Source organism: Garra rufa, chromosome 8, assembly GCF_049309525.1.
Source record: "Garra rufa chromosome 8, GarRuf1.0, whole genome shotgun sequence".
Taxonomy (NCBI): domain Eukaryota; kingdom Metazoa; phylum Chordata; class Actinopteri; order Cypriniformes; family Cyprinidae; genus Garra; species Garra rufa.
The window spans coordinates 3,278,902-3,303,484 of NC_133368.1; the positions used below are offsets into that span (position 1 = coordinate 3,278,902).

At 36.4% G+C, this 24,583-nt stretch overlaps 1 protein-coding gene across 1 annotated transcript; it reads left to right on the forward strand.

The window, feature by feature from the left end:
- Positions 1-2,145: 2,145 nt before the first annotated feature.
- nxph2a (neurexophilin 2a) lies at positions 2,146-22,932 on the forward strand. The gene is made up of 3 exons (XM_073846153.1): positions 2,146-2,550; positions 2,651-2,793; positions 21,120-22,932. Exons 2-3 carry the CDS (start codon positions 2,749-2,751, stop codon positions 21,876-21,878), a joined length of 804 nt encoding a protein of 267 aa, XP_073702254.1. The 5' UTR covers positions 2,146-2,550; positions 2,651-2,748; the 3' UTR covers positions 21,879-22,932.
- The last annotated feature ends 1,651 nt before the right edge of the window (positions 22,933-24,583 follow it).

The following is a 24,583-nucleotide window of genomic DNA, read 5'->3' on the forward strand; positions in this document are numbered from 1 at the left end:
ATATATATATATATATATATATATATATATATATATATATATATATATATATATTGTATTTGCATACTGGCCCCTTTCATGCCCTTGTAAGTGCCTCACTGTAGCCCAATTTTTATTTTTTCCAAAGATTGCAGGTTTTGTTCTTGTTACCAGACATGCTGAATCATGCTGAGGTAGATCCTAGTACTGTACTGTGGGTGCACTATGATCTATGCACCAAGCAAAATATTAAACCCTAAGACGGCCTTTTACCTATATATCACCTTTCCCCCAAAGCCAGATTTTGTAACTATTAATAGAGACTATAACCAAAGACCTCTTTTATGGCTACTCCAGTCAACTAGAAGACAAAGCCTCCTAAAACCTCTCACTCAGTTTCACTCAGCACTCATTTTTCTGCCCTGCTTGACAAGTTTTTCAAAGCATATCAGTCACTTGTTGCCTACATAGAGTGTGTTTTGAATGTGCACAGTCATGCTTGCACTACAGATCCAAACTGTTGAAATGATTAGCAATGTGGTTATCTGACAAAATGTGGCATGCTGCCAAATCTATGAGGTAAAATAAATATTAAAAGAACATTGTAAAACCATGAAATGTGTAACAAAGTTTCGAGATTCATCATTTTTTTTCTTGTTAGATTATTAGCAACTGTGTGTAAAGCTGGCCAGTACATAATTTATTTGTATTTACTGTAAGGACATTATAGTGTGGCTTTCTTACTTATATGTGTTTAATTTATTTATTAGTATTTAATTTGTTCAGGTCAGTTTCTGTTTGATTCAGTTACCACCTGCTGGTATGGTTGTGACAGTGTATTTATTAGTTTATTAACTGTTTATAACTGAAATAGTAGTTAAGTAGTTAACTGAATTGGCTATAAACTACTCTACTGTTAAAGTACTAATAATGTGCTTCACAAAAGATATGAGGTATGATGTATTGAGTAACTAAATAACTAAATAGGTAGAATGACTGAAAATGCAAAAATGCTGAACATTTTGAGTGATAGGTAAGTTTAGGGGCAGGGTAATAGAATATACAGGCATGTATACTGTTGACATTTGTACTGTTTACCATATCTTTTCTGTGTTAAATTATATTCCTATTTTGTTTAAATGAATCTGAATTAAGCAAACAAATAAATCTGAATTAAAAAATTATGTTACAAAACTGTAATATTGTAATTTTTTACATTTGCAATAAATGGTTAGCCAGCTTTAGAGCATTAAGAATGGGTGTCTCAATATGGGTACAGTTGAGACAAAAATGCACCTTATGTTTCTGAGGTACTTGTGGAAAATATACTTATGGCTATTATCAATTACTGATATTATAGTACACAAACAAAAGAAAAGTCACTTCATGTCAGCATCTAGTTTTTGTGTAGTGATGAAAAAGCAGAAAGTTTCTACTGTACTCAGTCTACCCTTTACATTATTAAAGCACTGCAAATAATTGTGAGGCATTTTAAACACGTGGTGGCGCTATTGACACATTTATCCATGTGATCCGTAGGACTGCGTTCACTGCATTGAAGTTGTACTGCTGCTCAGTTTAACTGCACAGTAACTCCAAACGCAGTCAGAGGACATGTCTCATTGCACACTTGCAATTTTTGCAATGTCAACACTTTAATCCTACTGTGTGTGGGTGTTGCTGTAATGTTTCACGGTTGCTTTGCACTATATTTCACCTTGGGTAAAACGAATCAGCAAGTCTGACCCAATCCTTTCTCTGTCTACTTTTCTCTAATGCTATTAATGCTGTAGCTTATACAGCCTTCATTAAATAACAAACCTATTAAACAAGACTAGAAACGTTCTATAATTACTGTGTGGACGGTTTTATAGCTTCCCTGAGCAGGACGCCACCTTGTTCGTCTCCTCAAATCAATACGTTTAGCTACGTAACTTTAATAGCATTAACACGGATAATTTATATGCGAATACATTAGAGATGCTGTCATTATGTAAGTGTGTCTTTATGAAACCATATTCTTAGTTAAAGACCAGAAAAAACAGACACGTGTCCACAATGGGTTAATCAGTTGACGTCTCTCAGTTGAGAGTCCCTCACAGGCGCTAAATCTGAAGAGCACTTCAAAGAGGGATTCACATCACCACACACATACACACTCACAAATCAAACTACAGACGAACAAACTGAGATATTGAGCTTTTGGTAAAAGATCGACTCTACTTTGTGGCTGTATAAAACTTTAATCATAACAAACTGCCATAAACAAGAAGACACTCGGCGGACTGCGCGAACGAGGAGTCGCATCAATCACGCAAAATGCTGCGAGGCTTCACACCTTCGCACTGATCGGACTCGGCGCGTTTCGTAAGTCATCGCTGCGTTCCGTCGATCTATTGAACAGTCACTCGGACAGCACTTTCCAATAAAAACCTATTTCAAAAGCAGCCTTTCCTGTCCCGAACACATTTATCAATATCACTGACGCCTTCGGGACCTTCTCCAGCTGTGCCGTCATAAACCCCGCTGGTTACCGTCACTTTTCAACATGATCAACATCTTTTGCCAAGGGTAAGCAAACACTTTGCTTTATGGAATCTGATGCCATTCAACTCTTCAGACAATAATTTTATGATAAACGCATTCACTTTTGTGTCATTTTCTAATTCAGGTAGTTGAGAGCAATGGCATCATCTTATAAACCCTGTGAACTGGATATTTGCTTCTCCCACCTCAAGTAAGAGTCAAAGACAATTTTCTGTAGTCAAGATGCAGATTCTTTCAGCTGTTTTGCTCCTGTTCTGTTTGCACAAGGTGAGTACAATCCTTTCCATTTTTACATATATTAAACTGCATGCAATTATATTCAAACTTTAAGAATTTGAAACAGGCAAATGTAGTATAGAAAAATACTTGTCTATTTTAGTAAAACTCATTAAAATAATAGCATATGCATCATTCTGGTGGACCAGTCAATCATGCAATAGTCTTTTAAATGTATTTTTATTTGCTTTTTCTGTTAGAAAGCAGAAAGACACATTATCAACTTTTTCTCGTCCATTAAAATTCAGATATTAAAGAACAGCATACTTTTAAAGACTTCAAAATGGTTTGTTTGAGCTAAGGTTATATACCTTATATATTATACCTTTTATTTAAATGTACAGTACCATCTTGAATATCGATCATATGGAAACCGATTAAAGCAAGGATTTCATTTTGAATGCATTAGCTTTACCACTTTAGAAATGTTGAATTTAGGACCACACCATTTTAAATGCTTTTTGTTACTGAAAAAAATAGGTCCAAAATTGGAAGAACTATTTTTATAGATGTACAAGATGCAAGTGTGGATGGAAAGCAGATACAACAAACGAAGTGTAATATTACAGGTAGCTTATAAACCATCTCAACTGAGTTTATATGTATTAGATATTTATTGTTTATGGAGATACATCGAAGATGTATAGTATTTTAGTAATAATTAGATTGTGATTTGAAGGCAAGTCATATGCGTTTTTAGAGAATATAATTTAGTAATTTTATTGCATAAAACTCTGACAAGTAATACAGAACATTTCTAAACACTCCAAAATGATCGATGTCACACAACTGCATACCAATGTAATTTTCAGTTAGATGCATTTATGAAGCCCAACCTTCCACATAATTATTTTAAGATTTGGCTGTCCGTTGCACTCTTGAGAAACAGTACCTGTGGGAATGGCTTCTGTCTGTGAGTGCATCCACTTTTGTACAATCCTCCAAAGGCAGCGTCCCGATGGATTAGAGTCCCTACAGTCTCTCTCTCTCTCTCTCTCTCTGACACACACATACACACACAGTGATTCAAATACTGGAGAAGTAGCCCAGCATCTGTGCTGCTCCCTGGGGACAGATAAGAGGGTCAGAGCCTTCACACTAGTAACTATTCATTCCATGACATCTGCTGCAGTCAACCTCTGAGAGCAGGACAGAGAACAATGTGATCAGCACTAAATCCACTTGAGCACAACCCCACGACTCTATTGTTTAGACACATTTCCTTTCACTCCTCATCTTTGTATGATGATTGTTCTCCGCATGGCTGAAGTTCAGCACAGTTGGCCTTTGCTGCCAGGGTGCCGCTCTCTTTAACACTCCCTCTGTTGTTGCCCGTCGTTGTGCTTTGCTCTTGTTCATGCATAAGAAGCATAACAGCCATCAATCTCTGCTCAAGTTTTTACAGAGCGCCGCTTTGTTGCTTGAAAGGAGATGATTGAGGAAGGTGGTGTGTAATGTCCATACAACTGACTTGAGCTGCACACAAATGTTTGTTCAACATACAAGCGATTGAGAAACTCGGACAGTAAGAATACCACATAAATAAGTCCTTACAGTTATTTTGTCGGAAACTCTGCCTCAGGCGAAATCTCGACTCAGAGGGCACGTTTATATACACAGACTTAAATGGTTTATGGAGAGCAAATTTAAAGCCGGAATAATGATTCGCAGTGAATTCCCTATCGCGAGGTCGTCTAGCTCTCCCGCTGTCTTTGTGCGCAATTAGCTTTGATTTCATTATTTATTTACTGGAGGAAAACTAGCGGTGGAGAATTTACTAAAAATTTACAGTGCTCGGATTAGGAGCCACGCTTTAATCTTATGCCTCTGATAATGCCGCATGGCCTGATTGATTAGTTTTTCAGGAAGCTTATGTCAGAAAAACTAATCCGTCTTTGGATTGTGCCAGCCGTGTAAGGTTCTCCGCTCTGGTGCTGTATCACGGAGGCGAATTACAGAGCTGCTGGGCTGTGATAAGGCCCTCGTCTCTTTCACACACCCGTCCCTCCGGACAATAAAAACGCTGTTTATATTCTTCAGAACCTGCTGCAGCCCGAGTCTTCACATCAAGTCCTTGCTGGATTTGCCATGTGAGGGGAGAACGTACATCGGCCTCTCAGAATTGGGCTGAGGACACCAAATGAGAGGAAAAAGGAGTGCCAGAATGCAATCGTGAAATGTGTTTGTAGGTCCAGTAACCCAGAAATTCCTGCGAGAGAGATTACATGAGGATTTCAGCCAGTGCGTCTGTAAATATGAGCATTTCGGTCTAGATTGGCATTATCACTGCTGGGCTTATACGCCAGTGATGTGTATCTGTGTCTATATTGGGGTCATTGTTGCTTTCTAGATGCCTGGCCTCCATAATCCCTAGTAAACAATGTTGTTTCTGACATTTACTGCTATAAGCAGTGATGTTGGGTGGCGTGTGGTTTCTCATGTTTGCTAATTTCATGTGCAAAAAAGCAGGAAATGAATGTCACACCCAAGATCAAGTGCCATTTCCATTACTGTCATTTCTAGTTTGTTTTGTAGTTTGTTTGTTTTTGCATCAGGGGACTGTACAAATTAGCATGCAGGGCAATTTTTGGCCCAATTTTTAATATGTGACCCTGCACAAAACCAGTCTTAAGTAGCACGGGTATATTTGTAGAAATAGCCAAAAATACATTGTATGGGTCAAAATTATTGAATTTTCTGTTATGCCAAAGATCTTTAGGATATTAAGTAAAGATCACGTTCCATAAAGATATTTTGTGAATTTCCTACCGTAAATATATCAAAACTTAATTTTTGATTAATAATATGCATGGCTAAGAACTTTATTTGGACAGCTTTAAAGGGGATTTTCTCAGATTTTTTTGCACCCTCAGATTCCAGATTTTCAAATAGTTGTTCTCAACCAAATGTTGTCCTATATACCAAACCATACATCAATGGAAAGCTTATTTATCCAGCTTTCAGATGATATATAAATCTCAATTTAAAAAAATGGACCCTTATGACTGGTTTTGTGGTCCAGGGTCACGTATATATTTCTGTAAATTTACCATCTAAAAGCTAAAATTATATATTAAGTTATTCTTTTGGGTTATTTAGTTGCCTGAACTGCGTTTAGTTTCTCTGAAAGGTGTAATATTTAAAAATTCAATCCTAAATGTGTGTCTCACACAGCTGACGTTTTATGTTAATGTCATTCGTCGAAATTCTCACTTTTATTTTTGTCGTAGATGTAATGTCAGTGTCATCCATTACCTGAGATATAAAATCAATGCTTTTCCACTTATGGGCTGGAAACAGTGATTTCAGAGTGTTCCAGAGCTGAAGGACAGGCCTGTGTATTTCAGGGTTTGTATCATGATAGATGTGTTGTGAAGCATCTCTTTGACCCAGTGTGTACGTCAAGGGCTGGCATGTGTTTGTGCGTTATTTATTAGCATGGGCATGCACCCACAACCTGTGGTCATTTATTTACTTCACTAATTTCTTTGTTTAGATGTCTTTGTTACACTTTGTCAGTATTAATAACAACTTCAGTCACAGAAACATACTATAAGTTATACTATACTTATAATATAGTACCCAAATGTGAAAAAAAAAAGAAAAAAAAAAAAAAATCACCTTAATGTCTTTCCAAACCTGTGTGACTTTTTTTCTTTTGCAGAAAAGGCAGTATTTTGAAGAATGCTTTTTAGCTTTCACAAACACAAACTGAGACATTTTTCAAAATAATTTATTTTGAACTACAAAGTAAGTCATAAAGGTTTGGAATGACATTAAGGTGAGCAAATGAGGACAGAGTTAGAATGTTTTGGTTGAACTGTCCTTTAATTGACTTAGTATTTGTTAGTTATGTTATAAGATTTAAACTATCTAAGCGTTCAGCTATTTCACCATGACCATATTTTCTTCACCTGCATTTTTTAATTCATCCTTTTGTCTCCTGTTCTGTCAGTCTGATGTGGTGATGTCAGTGCTCTTCAACGAAGAACCTATCATCTCTATGAGAAACCAAAAAATACTTTTTTTTTGCTGCTGCTGCTGCTTCATTGTCATCAAAAGAGAGTGGTATGTCTAAAAACAGTTAGGGTTCATCCTAATCAAAGAACAAAGACATCTGTACTGTCAGTTCTAACGCTGCGCTGACAGGAAGGGCTGGCTGCATATGCTTCACACGCGTGCTTCTCACTATTTATATTTGTATGATCTTCATCCAAAGCAAAGAGGGAAATTAAGGTGGTGAACAAAGTACCGTTGCAAACGGAACATCAGAAGTGCTCCCAATCAGAAAGTTTACCGTGCTGTGCACGTTTTCAGGCACATTTTCCCCCCTGATCGTTTCAGTGTTGTTTTTGCATGTGAAACTTGTGATCATAGCTGTTATTCTTGCCCAGGAAACGTCAAACACATTTGTAGGAATAAAGATCAGACAGATGGGTATAATGGGATTGTAGAGGTGTTGATGGGATGATAGTTACACCAGCAGAGTGTGGAACAAAGAACAGACAGGTATTAAAGGGGAAAAGAACAAGAATCACTCCTCTCCTAACAGTCCTGGGCTTGTTAACAGATTATGATGTACAGTGTAATACAACGCAATAGCACCTCGTCTGACTCCATTATATTGGTCCTTGCTGCTTTTTCACATATTTTTCAGCAGCTTGATCCCACAGTTCTTGACTTATATTTAGAGCATGCTAATGCATGCAATTAATTAAACATGTTTAAAGCTGTTAACACATTTATTTAATTTGTCATTAGAACTGTTTGGTTCTGTGAACATCAGCTGCATACCCTGTCCTAAAAATGCTTCACACAAAAACCTAAAGTCAGCAGACACAAAGACGAAAAATAATTGGTTAATAATTAATAATTGGTATAATTAATCATTTCCTTTTACTCCAATATTAATAATTAACTATGACTGACATGCAGAAAGCACTGGCAAAAAAGGACAGGCTGCTTTTTACATTAAAAGGGCTTAGATTTTGTTAGCTACAGAAAAAAATATTTTATGGACAGCCCTATTATCCGCATTGTCCACAACAATTTTTGAAGGCACCTCCCCATAGGTTTTATCTGCTGTAATGACAAACTTGACAAACAATATATTTTTTTTTTAATTTATAGAAATTAAGAATGTCCATAGATAAACACAAGTTAATAAAATAATTTAGATTTCATAATTAGAAAAGTTTCAAAACTCACTATTCTTCAGAGATCCCACTCTTTTTAACCAATTAATTTTACATTTCACACACAATTTCTATCCAATAAAATATTTTTATATTAGTTGGGCATAACTTTAGGGGAAAGAAATATGGTAACACTTTATTTAAACCCTTTATATATAATGCATTAAAGGGTTATTAAAGGGTGTAAAGCATTATAAATTTTCATGATGTGCGATGTAATACATTATATCTTGATGTAAATAATTATAATTTGATTTAAAATGCATAGTTTAACAATGAATCGATAAGTGTTATAATGTATCAACTGTGGTTACAATTATTCATGACAATGTACAATGCATTATAAGGTACATTAAAAAGGCATAATCATGCATTAAAACCACTTTAATAATGCATTATACATAAAGGCTTAAGTAAAGTGTTACCAAAATTATTTATAAAAATGTCCATAACATTGTTATTACTTTCTTGACTTTTTCTAAGTTTAGAAATAATATTTTTTTAAATTAGACTACCTCATACCCAAGTACAAGTGCATGGGAACCCTAGTTCTTTAAAAAAAGTTGTTAAGGTAGTAAATTAAAATAGGAAACATCTTGGATTTGAGTTGATTTAGCTCATTATAAAGCATGTTTTTGTCACTTTTAAGTCATACTGAGGACAGTTTGGGAGTTCGCTGAGGCCCCTTAGTGGGCCCTGGACCTCTGGTTGTAAATCTCTGCTTTTTTAGTTGGTGTTACTAAAAAGATTAAATATACAGATTTCTGAGATTCATTTAAGTTGTACGTTTATGATGCATAACCACAACATGACCCTCTTTCCAGAGACATTAAGCAGAGAAAGTGAAAGCACTGAAACACTACTGGCACATCTTCTAATCCTTTCGTTTTGAAAATGTTCAGAATAAAAATTTTAATGCAGAGTTCCATACAAATGTTCTAGCATGCATTTCATTGGCCTCACATCACTTTAATTGCAAGTCATTGAAAGAGACCATACCTCTGATTGGCTACAGTTCTGACCGGATGATTTAAGGGTCCGGTGACTGAAGCAGCCATGCATGAGCGTTTGGCGCTGTAAGGGTCAGGTGCTAATGACAGGGGGGATTATATGCCATTAGACATGCAGCACAGCGTACAGTGCTACAGCGATCAGTCCCGGCTGAGGGTGAGGATTTCTTTCTTTGATCCTCTCCACTGAACACCTGCCATTTGTTAGCAGCCCGGCTCTTGATTAAGAGTGATGGGTTTCGGGTGCGTGGCTGTTTCACCCATCAGGGTAGCAATCTATTCTGAGGCCGTGTGTAGACTCAGGCCCCCACCTGCCTCCTCCAGGCCTTTGGGGCCTTCTCTTGAAACTGCTCTTTGTGTGAATCATTACAAATGAAATGCCATGTAACACCACACAGGAGAAACAGTGGGGGAGACGAAGAGAGAGAGACAAAGATAAGAGTAAAATGACAAAAATGACAGAGACTTTGGGGAGGAACAGTGGGCTGGACAGGTGTAATGGAGAGGCAGCTGCTGCCACGTTTAGTACTGTTTAGCAAGAAACTGCAGTTTGCTTGAATTATTTGTGACCTGGCTAAAACAAATGCTCTTTTATGTGTGTAGTACAATAGATATTTTGGCCTAGAAATTATGTTATGTATTGTGTACTAAGGTGTTTTTTGTTTGAGAACAAGAAAGAGTAGGTTTAGTTGATCTCAGATGGTCGACCCACTTACTGTAAGTGACACACACAAGAGACAAAATTTCCTGATAATTAACTCACCCCGTGTGATCCAAGATGTTCATGTCTTTCTATCTTTAGTCTCAAAGAAATTAAGGTTTTTGAGGAAAACATTCCAGGATTTTTCTCCATGGACTTCAATGGAAGCCAACAGGTTGAAAGTCCAAACTGCTGTTTCAACGCAGCTTCAAAGAGCTCTACACGAAACACTTGGTTATTTCCTAAAAAAAAATCTAATTTATAGACTTTTTAACCACAAATGCTCATCTTACGCTAACTCAGTTTCACGCATTACGTAATCACGTTGGAAAGGTCATTAGTGACGTTGGCTGAAGCACCGACCCAGTGTTTACAAAGGAAATGTGCAAAGAAAGTCAAGTGTCTTTTACGGAAAAAAGGTAAAACAACGACGTTGGGCAATTTTAAAGTTGGAGGAGAAAATTAGATGGAGTTTTTCTACCCTACCTTTGCACCGAAGTACACTGATGAAGAATTAACCGTGCATGACCTTTCCAACATCACAGACACATATCTCAGAGCTAGCGCAAGACAAGCAATTGCGGTTAAAAACTCTCTCTCTCCCTCTATATATATATATATATATATATATATATATATATATATTTTTTTTTTTTTTTTTTTTTTTAAGAAAATGACCGATTGTTTCACTTGACAAAACCCTTATCCTCGCCTCTCGTGTGGAGCCCTTTGAAACTGCAATTTGGACCTTCAACCTGTTGAATGCACACTATATGGAGAAAAATCCTGGAATGTTTTCCTCAAAAACCGGAATTTCTTTTTGACTGAAGAAAGAAAGACATGAACATCTTGGATGACATGGGGGTGAGTAAATTATCAAAAATGTTTTATTCTGGAAGTGAACTAATGCTTCAGGACAATATAAAATAATACATTCTACTGGAATGATGTATTAAAACAATAACAGCTTAAAGGAATAATTCACCTACAAATTAATATTCTGTCATCTTTTACTGAGCCGTGAGACGTACCAAACCTGCATGCTGTTATTTTTTTTTCTTTTTACAGCTCTAATAGTGATGTCTTTCAAGCTCCCTAAAAAGACAGAATTAATTTATTCAAACATAATATAATAAAATAATCACAATGAATAACTATATTCCACTTCTGACGTCATTCAATAGTTTAAGGAACATACACTAGTTCAAGGAACAGACTAAAATCTGCTTTCATCTAGATTTAAAATATCGACAATTCTAAATTTCTTGACACAAACATGCACTCGATTTGAGCTTGGCCGAGGGAACTATTGTTAGTAAAAATAAATTGCTACAGAAACAGAAGTTTTACTCTGTTCATTGTGCTTTCTGTTTTTTTGTTTTGTTTTTTTTTTGTCTTTTTTGGAACTTAACAGCCATGCCACTTTGAGTTGTACTGTAGGGTATCTGCAGGGTTTTTAAAGGGGTCATCGGATCTAATCCACCCAGTGGTATTTTTTTTATCTTTAAAAGTAATATCCCCTTTTAAAATCAGGTCATTCTCAGCTTCTTGTCTGTGTGACGACACACTGACAGTGGTTGTTCCTACGATAGTTAAGTGACATGAGGGCCTTACCTTAGGCCCACCCTTACCCAGCTAAAAAAGTCTGACTCCGATCGCCATTGTGTGACTCAGGTGCAGGGGAACACAAGAATGTCTCAGATTGAGCAATTGAGGTGTTCTGTTGTTGGATGTAATAATGAACATAGCAGTCATCATTTACTTCCGACATCTGAGCCACTGAAGACACAGAGGATTAATGTTACTCTCATTTTTTAAAGGAAATCACTGATCCCGATCTACATATGCGTCTATGTTCATGTGAATAATTCGTGATGCAGCTTCACCCACAGCAGAATTGAGTATAAGGGTTTTTATTAGTGGTGGGCCGTTATCGGCGTTAACGTGCTGCGTTAACGTGAGACTCATATCGCGCGATAAAAAAAATATCGCCGTTAATCTATTCTCAAAGTTGGGTTGGGAGTTGGGTCTAAACTACGCAAGATATGATGACTTTCACCTTGATATTTTAGCGCGGATGACGTATATCTAGTTGAATTGCACTGTAGGGGGCGAGAACAAGTCTTCAACTTCTGTGAAATGACCACATCAAATGAGACGCGCAGACATGGATGCAGCTATGAAGCCGCTTCAGGGCAGGTGCGTGCGTTGCTAGACCCTTTTTACTGGGGCACGTGCCCCAGTGAAAATCTGCTGTGGCCCAGTAAAATCTCAAATTTGAGTTATAATTTACTTTGATAATCCCGAAATAAAGACATTAAACTATATGCAACAACTGAATTGACGCTTCTAAAAGCAACGCAGTTTATTGGAAGACTATGCACGCAGATAGGCTATCCATACCCGCGCGCCTGTGTATTTTACGGGAACGCGCACGTCGTACAGCCTTTTGCGCAGAAGTACTTGGTTACACAAGTTTGTATAGTTAATTATGTTGTAAATGCAATTGTCAAGCAGTTTGTAATGCATTTTGGAAACAGAAGATGAGCGCCTGGTCTAATGCGCCACCTGGCCCGTTCTCGAAGACTTACTTTTAGTCATTATTTGGGTAGCACACATATTCTGAATGCCTTCAGCAGAATTTAAATTAGCCATTTTAATCTAGATTAATCTAGATTAATTTCAAGATTTAATCTAGATTAATCTAGATTAAAAAAATTAATCTATGCCCACCACTAGTTTTTATGCATCTTTGCAGATGGCCTTTCTTAATAATGTGCTAGTTAGAAAGTTTCGCAGTTAAAAGCGGCTAAAGTAAACATTACGGCTCGTCATCCCACGGCAGAGAGGGGTGGGGCAAGCAGAGCTTATTAGCATTTTAAGGAACATGCAACAGAATAGCTCGCTCTAAAAATAGCTGATTTTGACAAGGTAAAAAGAGTGTTTTTTACACTACAATTGAGAAATTTTAACCAATGTATGTTATAGACTTCTCATTAAGACCCTAAAGAATCATATGAACTTGGAAAATGGGCATCCGAAGACCCCTTTAAGCTCCAATTTAAGACTTTTTAAGACTTTTTTTAAGACCATATGAGCGGGGTAGGGCAACGTCTATGGTAATATATTAAACTGTAAAATGACTGTAAAAAGCATGATTTACAAGTTTTTACAAAAACAGAAAGTTTTATAAAATGATAAACTTCACATTTCAGGCTTAAAACCATTTTTAAGAAAAGTATTAAATATTATATTGATTTAATCAATTATCAACAAATTATTATATGAATTAAATAACATATAAATAAATTATACTGTTTAGATTTTTATAATGCATGTTCTTCTTGATCCACTAGTTCACATTTACAGCTCTGCGTGTTTGCAGGGAAAAAACATGGGTCGATTTTCTCATTGGTCTGTTAATAATGGTAGTACACTTCTGGTCTTTCTGTCCCCAAATTGAAGACCTCTTGAAATCATAATTAAGACTTTCTTGTACAATTTAAGACTTTTTATGGCCTTAAATTTGAGACCCCTGTGTATAGAATTCATCAAACAAATTATTCATTGAAAAAACATCATACAGGCGGAATGTAATTACATGAGAGTGAGTAAAAGATGGAATGCACTACAGGTCTTTTCAAATCTGAGTAAATTTTGGAACACTACGCATCATACACTTGCTGACTTTGAAACTGGTTACAGAGAAAAATTGGGCATCATACACTAAACAAATGAGTATTTACACACTACCCGACTTTTAAATCGTCCCCAGACATAACCAACTTGTGAGCCTACATGAGCCTCATTGAAAAGAACGTTTTCTAAAAATCAGATTTTCTGTGAAATCTTATCTATCCACTCTGACTGTGCCGTATTTGCAGATTAGCTCTGACTTGCAGCAACCAACGCAAGCGTAGACTCATCCAGACTGCAAATCCAAGCAAAAATCAGGGCGAAAGTAATGCACGGGAAAAAAAAAAACAATGTATGTCAGCTTTAAATAATGTCATGTATCTTTCACTTTTGGGTGAACTATCACTTTAAACGAAGACAGAATATAAAATTCAAGGAAGTAAATTCTCAAAATAAGGTACAAATCACAGCTGCACTAGTATGCTGAACAAACATTCTCTGGGGCTGAGAAATAGGGAGACAGCACAAGAAAGAGAAATGGATGGAAAATGACAAGAAGGTGCAGGTCTGACATCCAAACAGATTCATGCCCCGGGGCTGGAGAGCCATCACAGCCATCAGAGGTGTGCTATTGCCAGACGAAGCAAATGCATTTTAACAGCATCCTCATCCATGATCCGCCACTGAGATGTCCCTGACTTCTTAATAACTTTCTAGAGGGCTAGTTCTGGTCACCACGGCAATTACCTTTATGTCAAGCCGTAAAAGATATGTCCACCCCAGGGACTGGCAGACAGCTTGCTCCATAATGCTCATTACAGATGAACGTCTAGACTGATTCTTCTCTCGCTTTGTGGATGTCATATTATGACGCTGTCACTAGGCCAGCTTTCGTTGTGGGTGAGTGACATGTTGTACAATATGTTATCAAATTACAGACATTATACGAGAATATAGGAGACTTTTAAGAAGCATTAAAAAATTACGGAGTTCTCCATAAGTGTAATGGTTTTTACACTGTATAAACTGTATTTTCTACCCCCTTACCCTAACCCCACCCCTTACACAAAACGTTCTGCAGTTTTAGATTTTCGGGGGGGAAAGCCCTTCGGTTTAGGAGGACCCAAGAAGTGTCCTTTTCTGTTAGTTCATTTATTTATTTAAATCAAATGTAAATTCATGTCCCAGTCACATTTATTATTCACGCTACCAGAAAAAAAAAAAATCTATTTTATATTTTTACATTAACAATTGAATCAATATTCTATGTATTAAACCCAAGTATGAAACTTCTCAAGTTAGTGTTTTTAAGCATCTTACATTTATTCTAAAATAATAACTCAAGGCATTAATATAATTAATAATACAATATCATTAAATACAGCATTAATAAAACAATATGTTTTATTTGTGAACTTATGTTTAGCTATTTTTATTAATAGTTACCTTCTAACAATTTTTTTTTTTTTCGGTAATTTCAGTAAAGTTCGTAAATATTGGTCACAATCAGAGATTTACTTTAAATTTCACTTCAGCTGATTACTCACAAAAAGCTCCCGTTTTCATGCCATTTTAAGTCTTATTTTGACATAACAAAGTGGTTATATCTAAGTGTGTGAGCTGTATACTTACTTTTTTAAATTAGTCTTCCCATTAAAAGAGGTTTACTTCCAGAACAAAAATTTACAGATAATTTACTCACCCCCTTGTCAATCAAGATGTTTATGTCTTTCTTTCTTCAGTTGTAAAAAAAAAAAAAAAAAAAAAAAGTTTTTTGAGGAAAACATTGCAATATTTTTCAACATATAGTGGACTTCTATGGTGCCCATGAGTCTGAACTTTCAAAATGCAGTTTAAATGCAGCTTCTAAATGATCCCAGCCAAGAAATAAGGGACTTATCTAGTGAAACAATCGTTTTTCTTTTTTTTTATTACGTTATATACTTTTTAACCTCAAATGCCCGTCTTGTTTAGCTCTGCATATACGTTAAAAAAATGACAAAAAACTCCCATCTCATTTTCTCCTCCAACTTCAAAAACACCCTACATCGCTCTTTTACCTTTTTTTGTAAAGGGCGTTTGATCTTCTTTGCATGTTCACTTTGTAAACACTTTTGCAGCGATGTAGGACGATTTTGAAGTTGGAGGAGAAAGTGAGATAGTAGTTTTTCGACATACCCTAACTGTCTTGAACAAGAATACACAAAGTACATGCAGAGCTAGACAAGTATATAAATAAAAAGTATATAAATTGTCAATAGTTTTTAGAAAATAACAATCGCTTTGCTAGATAAGACCCTTCTTCCTCTGCTTGGATCGTTTAGAGCCCTTTGAAGCTGCATTTAAACTGCGTTTTGGAAGCTCAATCTCATGGGCACCATAGAAGTCAGCCAATGGAGAGAAATCCTGAAATGTTTTCCTCCCAAAAAAACCCCACAAATTTCTTCATGACTGAAGAATGAAAAACATGAACATCTTGGATGACAAGTAAATTTTTTTTTTTTTTCTGGAAGTGAACTTCTCCTTCAACGCCATTATATTGTCCATTCAGACTGATTCGAGAGGCGCGATTTATTGCATGAACCAATCACAGTCGATCATAAACAGTCATATCCAATCATATCGCAATGGAGGTGTGACTTTCCCCCCATTCAATTACAATTAACCCCCATCAAACGTATGGCACACTTTAGGGGATCTTTTATAACTCAATGGGCTCAGGGGAGGCGTGAGAGAAGTGAACTTCTCCTTCAACGCCATTATATTGTCCATTCAGACTGATTCGAGAGGCGCGATTTATTGCATGAACCAATCACAGTCGATCATAAACAGTCATATCCAATCATATCGCAATGGAAGTGTGACTTTCCCCCCATTCAATTACAATTAACCCCCATCAAACTTTAAGGAATCTTTTATAACTCAATGGGCTCAGGGGAGGCGTGAGAGATATGGACTCCCGCTGTAACTTTACCTGCTGGTGTTGCTGTTGGACAGTGTTTCTTCAGAAAAACAAGTGATTTATATGCTTTTAATGTTATATTTTCTAATATTGGGTTGTTTTATTTTATTTATGCTGTTAGGACACTTCCTCTCACTAAATTTGAGAGGAATTACTGTATTTTAGATTAGATTAGATTAGATTCAACTTTATTGTCATTACACATGTACAAGTACAAGGCAACGGAATGCTATTTAGGTCTAACCAGGAGTGCAATAAGCAGCAAGTGCAGGATATAGGTATAATTTATAAGTGCACTTATGGGAGATGTGTACTGGGAGAAACTTATTTACAGATGAAAGTATTGTGGACATAATTTACAGGCGCTATTAACAAGTAGAATGTACAAATAGAGGAGCATAGTATGCAGGTTGTTGTTAACTATGCAACTACAGTTTGTGAAAGCAGAAAATGAAAAGTAAATATATGTCTATTTCTGTGACTCTAGCCTGCAGGACAGTGCCGAAATTTAGCTAAAGTGTTAATTAACGTCCTTAGATTTCCCTCTCAGCAAAACTTGTACGCCTTACCTCTGCCAAAGTCACAGCTTCGGTCCTTCCCTTGAGTTAGACATCAAACATATTACTAAAAAATGTGTAGAATTACTGCCACCCTACATGTAGAAGAGAGAGAGAGAGAGCATGAGTGAGGTAGAGAGGGAAAGGATTGGGAGCGATTGTCAGCACAACCTTTTAAGTTTTCCTCTCAAGGCGGTAAAGCGTTTTATTTTGCCTGTGATCCCTCTACTTGTCACAGCAATTTCCCCAGTTGTTCATCATCCTTTAACTTCTTCCACATTAGCATTATCATCTCCTTCCTGCTTCACCTGAAGTTGTCTCTCACCACTATTTCTCTAAATGTGAATGGTATTCATCTTCGCTTGTCAAGTCATTGAGGCCTGCAAAATGAAAAATGAAGCGACTCACATCCAAGAGCGAGAATAGAGATATGAGCGCTCTAGTTTACACACTACAGGACCAGAGGGACTCAAAAGTGAATAAATGTTTCATCAAAGACAAAAATCTCTATTTCTTTTTTTTCTCATTTCCATTGAGGGTTATCTTCAATCTTTGTTCGGTGGACTTTCAGAGGATGCTGGGAAGTTTCACCTGCAGCCTATAAATTCGTTATGGAAATTCACACTGCATTATTTTTCTCTCGGTTTTTACGAGGAGGTATTGTCTTAATTAAGTTTTGTGAGGAATGATATATGAACAGACCCCCCAATCCATGGGAGACACATTGATTTCACATTATACAGGGATCTTTCGAATTACTGGGCTATTACTGGCTGTTGGCATCATTTATAACGCTGTGCATGATGTTCTCAAGCAGTTGCGTTATTTGACAACAACATTTTACACCCATTTGAAAGTTTACACAGACAAACAGAAATGTTGTTTTGTTTACATGTGATTTTAAACCGTATCCTCTAAAATACTGATACGCTCTGGACCATTTTAAATGGAAATGTCTTCATGAATGTAGTCCTTTGCTGAGTGAGTTCTCATATGCTGCTGTTAAGCTTACAGCAAAATTAGTAATTATAGAGAAAATACAGGGTTGCTCGTCTGTGCGATTTCAAACAGCCCTACTTTCACATCTGCTTCAGCAAATGATCCTCTCAGCCGTGCCTCAGGATGGCAGCCTGCGCTAATTACCAGCGAAACTAGTTTGGCTTATTTCTACAAATTATTAAGACTTTATCTTAAGTGGACCAGAACTCAATCCTGGAGCAAAAAGGTTATTTGGCACATAGGATCAGCACTGCAGTGTATTGCAGCAATAATTTCATGTTTACCCTTTGCAGATCATTTGGATGTTTTTAAACACTAAACGTACAAATATATTACCAAGACAGTGATCACATATCACAACTATTCATGATTGGTTAATTTTTGTTTAAAATATTTTAAGATTAACATTATTCCTCTTTACTGCAAACTCAATTCTAACAAAGATTTGGCCAAAGATAACAGCTGTGCTAATATTCATATCAACAGCATTGCTATAATATTCCTTTTATAAAACAGCTAAAGAAAAGGTTATATTGAGTAACTTGCATTTTTTAGACACAATATTGACAGCTGTGATGTCTATTTTTTACCTCCACCAGAGAGAATAACTGTGAAACCAAAATCAGCTGCTGCCTCTCTGAGAAACACACAGTGGTGTTTTGATCCTGAATGAATCAGTGTTTTTGAACGAGTCGTGAATGATTCAATGACTCAGCTTGATTCATAACGGAAGGAATTAGTGTTTTAAAAGAATCAGTTGAAAGAATGCCTCATTGACAGCGAGTGAATTTGGAATACTATACTAGCTTACTACTTAAAGGGATAGTTCACCCAAAAATGTTAATTCTGTCATTAATTACTCACCCTCATGTTGTTCCAAACCTGTCAGAAAACAAAAATAATATGTCAGGGTACTCTTGTGAATGGCAGTGGAGACCGACAGGGAAGAGAAGAAATGGTTGAAAAAAGTTGTTACTTTTGTTTTCTTTGAGCACAAAAAGTATTCTTGTAGCTTCATGAAATTATGGTTGAACCACTGATGGACTATTTTAACAATGTCCTTATTACCTTTTTGGGCCTTGAATGTGGTAGTTGCAGGGTCAGAAAGCTCTCGGATTTCATCAAAAGTATATTAATTTTTGTTTTGAAGATGAACAAAGGTCTTATGAGTTTGGAATGACATGAGGGTGAGTAAATAATGACAGAATTTCATTTTTGTTCACTCTATTCCTTTAAGATCAGAAACTGTAAAATAGAAATAGCTTTTCCAAATTTAGTCTGACATTGTTCCTGAAAAAAATCAGTGTTTTAAATGAATCAGTTGATTAATTCATAAAGACGTATGCGTCACTTGATGCCACCTAAAAATAAATATGCACAGTTAGACAATTTGTCTGTAACACGCAAACAGACTAACAGAATGAACAAGAAGGTTCCTGTAGTAAAAACCCTTTCCATTTTTTTCCACAGGGGAATTGATTTTGAGCTACGAGGTTGTTAATTGATGGCATATGTTTTTGTTAAAGCAATTAGTCTGCATTATTTATTAGTGTTGAAATTTCTACGAATCAGAGAATCGTGTAAATATTGGCAAAGGAACTGTTTAGTGCCCACTCACTCCCATCATGTTAGTTTCCCTATGCTATCAAACTACTTAAAGGCACGATATGTAAGATTTGTTTTATTAAAACTACACTATGCCTTTGTTTCTTTGTTTGTTTTGAATATCTGCCCTTTAGTGGCAAAAATTACTGTGTCTTTAAATATTTATATGCCTAATATTCATATTTTGCAGTGAACGTTCACGACATAGCTGGTTGGTTAGGTTCATGGCTTATTACCCTCTTAAATGATGATTTTTTTTTTTTAAGTCTCTATGGAAAAAAATATATGGGCAAAATAATTCTTGAACCAAGGCCAAAAGTGGGCACTCACTATTGCACCTTACGTTTGATTATAGTTTTAGATATATATTTATTAATTTAGCAGACATTTATTCATTTAGCAGACGCTTTTATCCAAAGCGACTTACAATTCGGAAATACAAGCGATTCATCCTAAGGAGGCGGAGAAGTGTATTAGTTATAGATATATGGGCTATTCTACAGAACTGGTCTAAAGTCAGAGCGTCTTGGAAAAATAAATGTCTTTTTCCAAAAAATTTGTATGTATTATGTATTTGTATTATGGAATACCTCCCAAAAAGTATGATTAATAAATGCAGAAAAAAAGGTGTTCAGTAGTGACTTTCCTTAAAGTGACAGATTTTTCAGACTTGATCTACTCACCATGTAGCTATGAGAGAGAGTGACACATGAATATTTCCTAAGCATAAATGTAGGGGTGTATTTAAAATCAGTCTCAGCCAATGGACTAAAACATACACTGTTTTTGTAGTGACAAAAAATACAGGATTTTTTTTTTTTTTACACAAAGTTTCATAATTGTGACCCTGGACCACAAAACCAGTCATAAGGTTAAATTTGACAAAACTGAGATTTATACATCATATGAAAGCTCAATAAATAAGCTTTCTATTGATGTATGGTTTGTTAGGATAGGACAATATTTGGCTGAGATACATCTATTTGAAATCAGAAATCTGAGGATGCAAAAAAATCAAAAAGACTGAGAAAATCACCTTTAAAGTTGTCCAAATTAGGTTCTTAACAATGCATATTACAAATCAAAAATTACATTTTGATAGGTTTACAGTAGGAATTTTACAAAAAAATCTTCATGGAACATGAACTTTACTTAATTTCTTAATGATTTTTGGCATAAAAGAAAAATCTAAAATTTTGACCCATGCAATGTATTTTTGGCTATTGTTACAAATATACCCCAGCGACTTAAGACTGGTTTTGTGGTCCAGGGTCACAATTTACAAAGAAAATATAAAAGCATTTTTTAAAGGAATCAAAAATATACTTTAAAAAACAACAATGAAAAAAAAATGCAAAAATGATTTTAATATAACTTTTATAAGTTGAATATTAGGGGTTAGGGTTCGGCACAGCCACCTCCCAATTAAAAGTACCCAATACATTATGATTTAAAATATATTAAGCGTATTAATATTTTAAATATTAGTGTGGGTTTCTACAGATAATAGAAGGATCTTAGTAAATAAATAAATGCTTTTTAAATGTGTTTTTGGTTGTAGGACAGCAGTTTGCACCAATTCTGTAGAGCCCATATATAATATTGCATGTAGTATTATGGATTCTCATGTGTGTGTGTTTGTGCTTTTCTCAGTGCTGTTGGAAAGTCACATGCAGAAGAGTTCATATTCCAGAGGTGGGTCTCTTGGACTGGGGGGAGTCTGAAAACGAGGAGCACCCCTCCCCCAAGAGTGCCAGCCCCCGCGTTCTCAACCCCCTGCGCCTTTTCGCCCGGGGATCCCCTGGGTTCAAGAGCAACAGGAGGGAGATTACATATTTGGAAAACACAGAGGACTCTTGGGACTGGTTATCTAACCAGACAGATGTCAAAGAGGCGCAAAGCAGGACTAAGCGCAGACCCATCGTGAAAACGGGCAAGTTTAAAAAAATGTTCGGCTGGGGTGACTTCAACTCCAACATCAAAACTGTGAAACTCAATCTCCTCATTACAGGCAAGATAGTGGACCACGGCAACGGCACGTTCAGCGTTTATTTCCGCCACAACTCCACGGGCCTGGGGAACGTCTCAGTGAGTCTGGTGCCGCCTTCCAAGGTGGTGGAGTTTGAGATCGCCCAGCAGTCCACCCTCGAGACGAAAGACTCGAAATCTTTCAACTGTCGCATCGAGTACCAGAAGACAGACCGCAGCAAAAAGACTTCACACTGCAGCTATGACCCGTCCAACACGTGCTACCAAGAATCCACCCAGAGCCACGTCTCTTGGCTCTGCTCGAAGCCCTTCAAAGTCATATGCATCTACATCGCCTTCTACAGCACTGACTATAAACTGGTGCAGAAAATCTGTCCAGATTACAACTATCACAGTGACACGCCATACGCATCCACGGGTTAGGATCCAGTCCGTCGTAAACAGTGAGAACGGTCAACCTCATTTTCACCATGTGTTTCTTCTGATTTAGAAGCAATTAAAATAAATCCAGATGTTTCGCATTAGGCTACACTACTGGCATTGCCTTGGCCTTCTGTGATACGGCAGTCACAGCATTTGATGGCAAAATAACTGATCAACGCTTTTCTTTTTCGTCTCACATCCATCCCACGGTTTTGAATCCCACTGGGAACAAGTAGCACCATCTTTCGCTACTTGTCAAGCTAATGAATCACAGACTGTACGTGAAACACCTTTTTTATTGTGAGGTTTATGTGTGTGTTAGTGTGTGTTTGTTTTATTGAGCAACGTGGCCTCTTGTTCAGCACTAAATTGTGTGAAGCATTTATGCAGTCGTCAAGATAAGTGCGAACGGGTTAAATCATTCAGCGAAGACATTACATACAAATTACTCTTAGTTATTTCGCATTTCACAAAAGATCTACGTGTGAATTGAGATTTGTGTATAATTTCAAAGAGTAATTTGCGACGTCTCATGAGAGCACAATTCATCGGACAGGTGGATTTAGTGAATCTGGCAGCCGGTTAACAACCCTTTGTCATGGTCTCGCCACAGAGATCCACATTTCCAGGCTCTAATTAACATTAATTATAGTGGGAAATTTCACTTACAAACCATGACAGAAGGGACCGGAGCCAAAAACTGAAATTTAGCATGTCAGTCATGTAGCAAAGCTCTATTCATGCCAGTGACTTTGGGCTGGAATCAAACTCTTTTCGTGTCCTCTGTTCCTGACAAAGTGAAAACGTGTCAAGAGTAAATACAGACATTTATGCAAACGCACATGAGGGTAATTTAATACAGTATGTGAGTCTACCTTGTACTGAGTCTTTCATAATTCAAAGCAGTACATGGAGATCATTCGAAGGAATCATTTTTTGTTTGCACATTATAGTCTATATGTCAGTGTGTCACAATGAACCAGTTGAAATGCCATAGTCTGATAATCAGAACTGGAATTCTCAGGTTCCATATGTGTGTGTGTGTGTGTGTGTGTGTGTGTGTGTGTGTGTGTGTGTGTGTGTGTGTGTGTGTGTGTGTGTGTGTGTGTGTGTGTGTGTGTGTGTGTGTGTGTGTGTGTGTGTGTGTGTGTGTGTGTGTGTGTGTGTGTGCCAAACAGATTATGGCCGTTTCATTTTTCCCACATCAAGGGCGACTGATCTGGATCGCAGTTCTGCTCGAAGTAAAGAATCAGATGGATAATTAAATACTCTAATTGTCTTGCCACACGAACATTAGCATCAAGAACACGTCGATACAAAGATAGCTGTTTATAATTGTATTTAGTTTATAATCCCGTGTGCAATTTTGTGAATAGTGTATAAATGTGACTTTAAAACTGTGTGTGTTTTGCCTTTCAAGGATGAATTTGTTTCTTTAAACTATCAATCCAGCATAAACAATTTTCCTACTTTGGTGTTTGACAGTTATATCAAGTAGATATAGAGTGGAGCCATCTAGCTTGTCACAGCTTTATTTTTCAGCAAAATGTGCGCTTTATGTTTGTCCTCAATATATGTAAAATACAAAAAAACGCTCAAGGAAAATACCTGTGAGCTTCCAGCTTTCTATTAACCCTCTATGGTACACATTTGCTCTGATTTTTGAATTTTTTAATCAGTAATGACTACTAAATTTCACATAGAAATTACAAGTAACACACTGAATTCAATTATTTTTAAGTAAAAAGACAAATACTTTGAAAAATCATTTTACAGAGTGGATCATTTCTAAATTCATGTTACTTATATAAATCATAGCACACTTTTTTACTTTTACTTAAATATTTCCCTAAAAAAAAAAAAAAAGTTAATTCTCCTATAATTTATAAGGCACTTTGATGGACCTTCCTGTGGGTGAGAATATCAAAGGTGACCCTGGACTTCAAAAGTATAAGCAATAAGTGATAAGTAGCACAGGTATATTTGGAGCAATAGCCAAAAATACATTGTATGGGTCAAAATTATCAATTTTTCTTTTTAATAAAGATCATGTTCCATGAAGATATTTAGTGAATTTCCTACTGTAAATATATCCAAATTTAATTTTTGATTAGTAATATGCATTGCTAAGACCTTCATTTGGACAATTTTAAAGGTGATTTCACAATATTTAGTTTTTTTTTTTTTGCACCCTCAGATTTTGTCCTACCAAAAATATTGTCCTATCCTAAGCTTATTTATCCAAATTTTAAAAAAAAATTACCCTTATGACTGGTTTTGTGCTCCAGGGTCACAAATGTCATGTGACCCACAAACATTATATTATAGGTTTCTTTTCAAAGTGTCCTTTTATTTTATACGTTGTCATAGATTATTTTTCCAGGTAAGGAAAATGATGCCCCTATATAGCAAAATTGCACCATAGAGGGTTAATTTATTGCTTTTATTCAGTATGACTGTCACAAATTTAACCATGGAGCATATCCAGACAGTATATGTGAGATTTGTAGTGAAACATCTGCATATCCTCCGTCGTTTTTATGACTGCATAAAAAGCTGATACTTCAGTCATTAAAATATCCTGAAAAATCCCATTACCCCTGGATAGAAACGTTACATCCTGTAATATGTGTTTCATTTCATCGAGCTCTAACACGTGATCATATTCAATAAAAAGCTTTCTGATGTATAGACCCGTGTTACAT

Excerpts from the sequence above, each read along its gene's own strand:
- nxph2a (XM_073846153.1), top strand. The coding sequence starts at position 2,749 with ATGCAGATTCTTTCAGCTGTTTTGCTCCTGTTCTGTTTGCACAAG. Across the intron at positions 2,794-21,119 it reads TCCTGTTCTGTTTGCACAAG|TGCTGTTGGAAAGTCACATG; the intron begins GTGAGTACAATC and ends TGCTTTTCTCAG.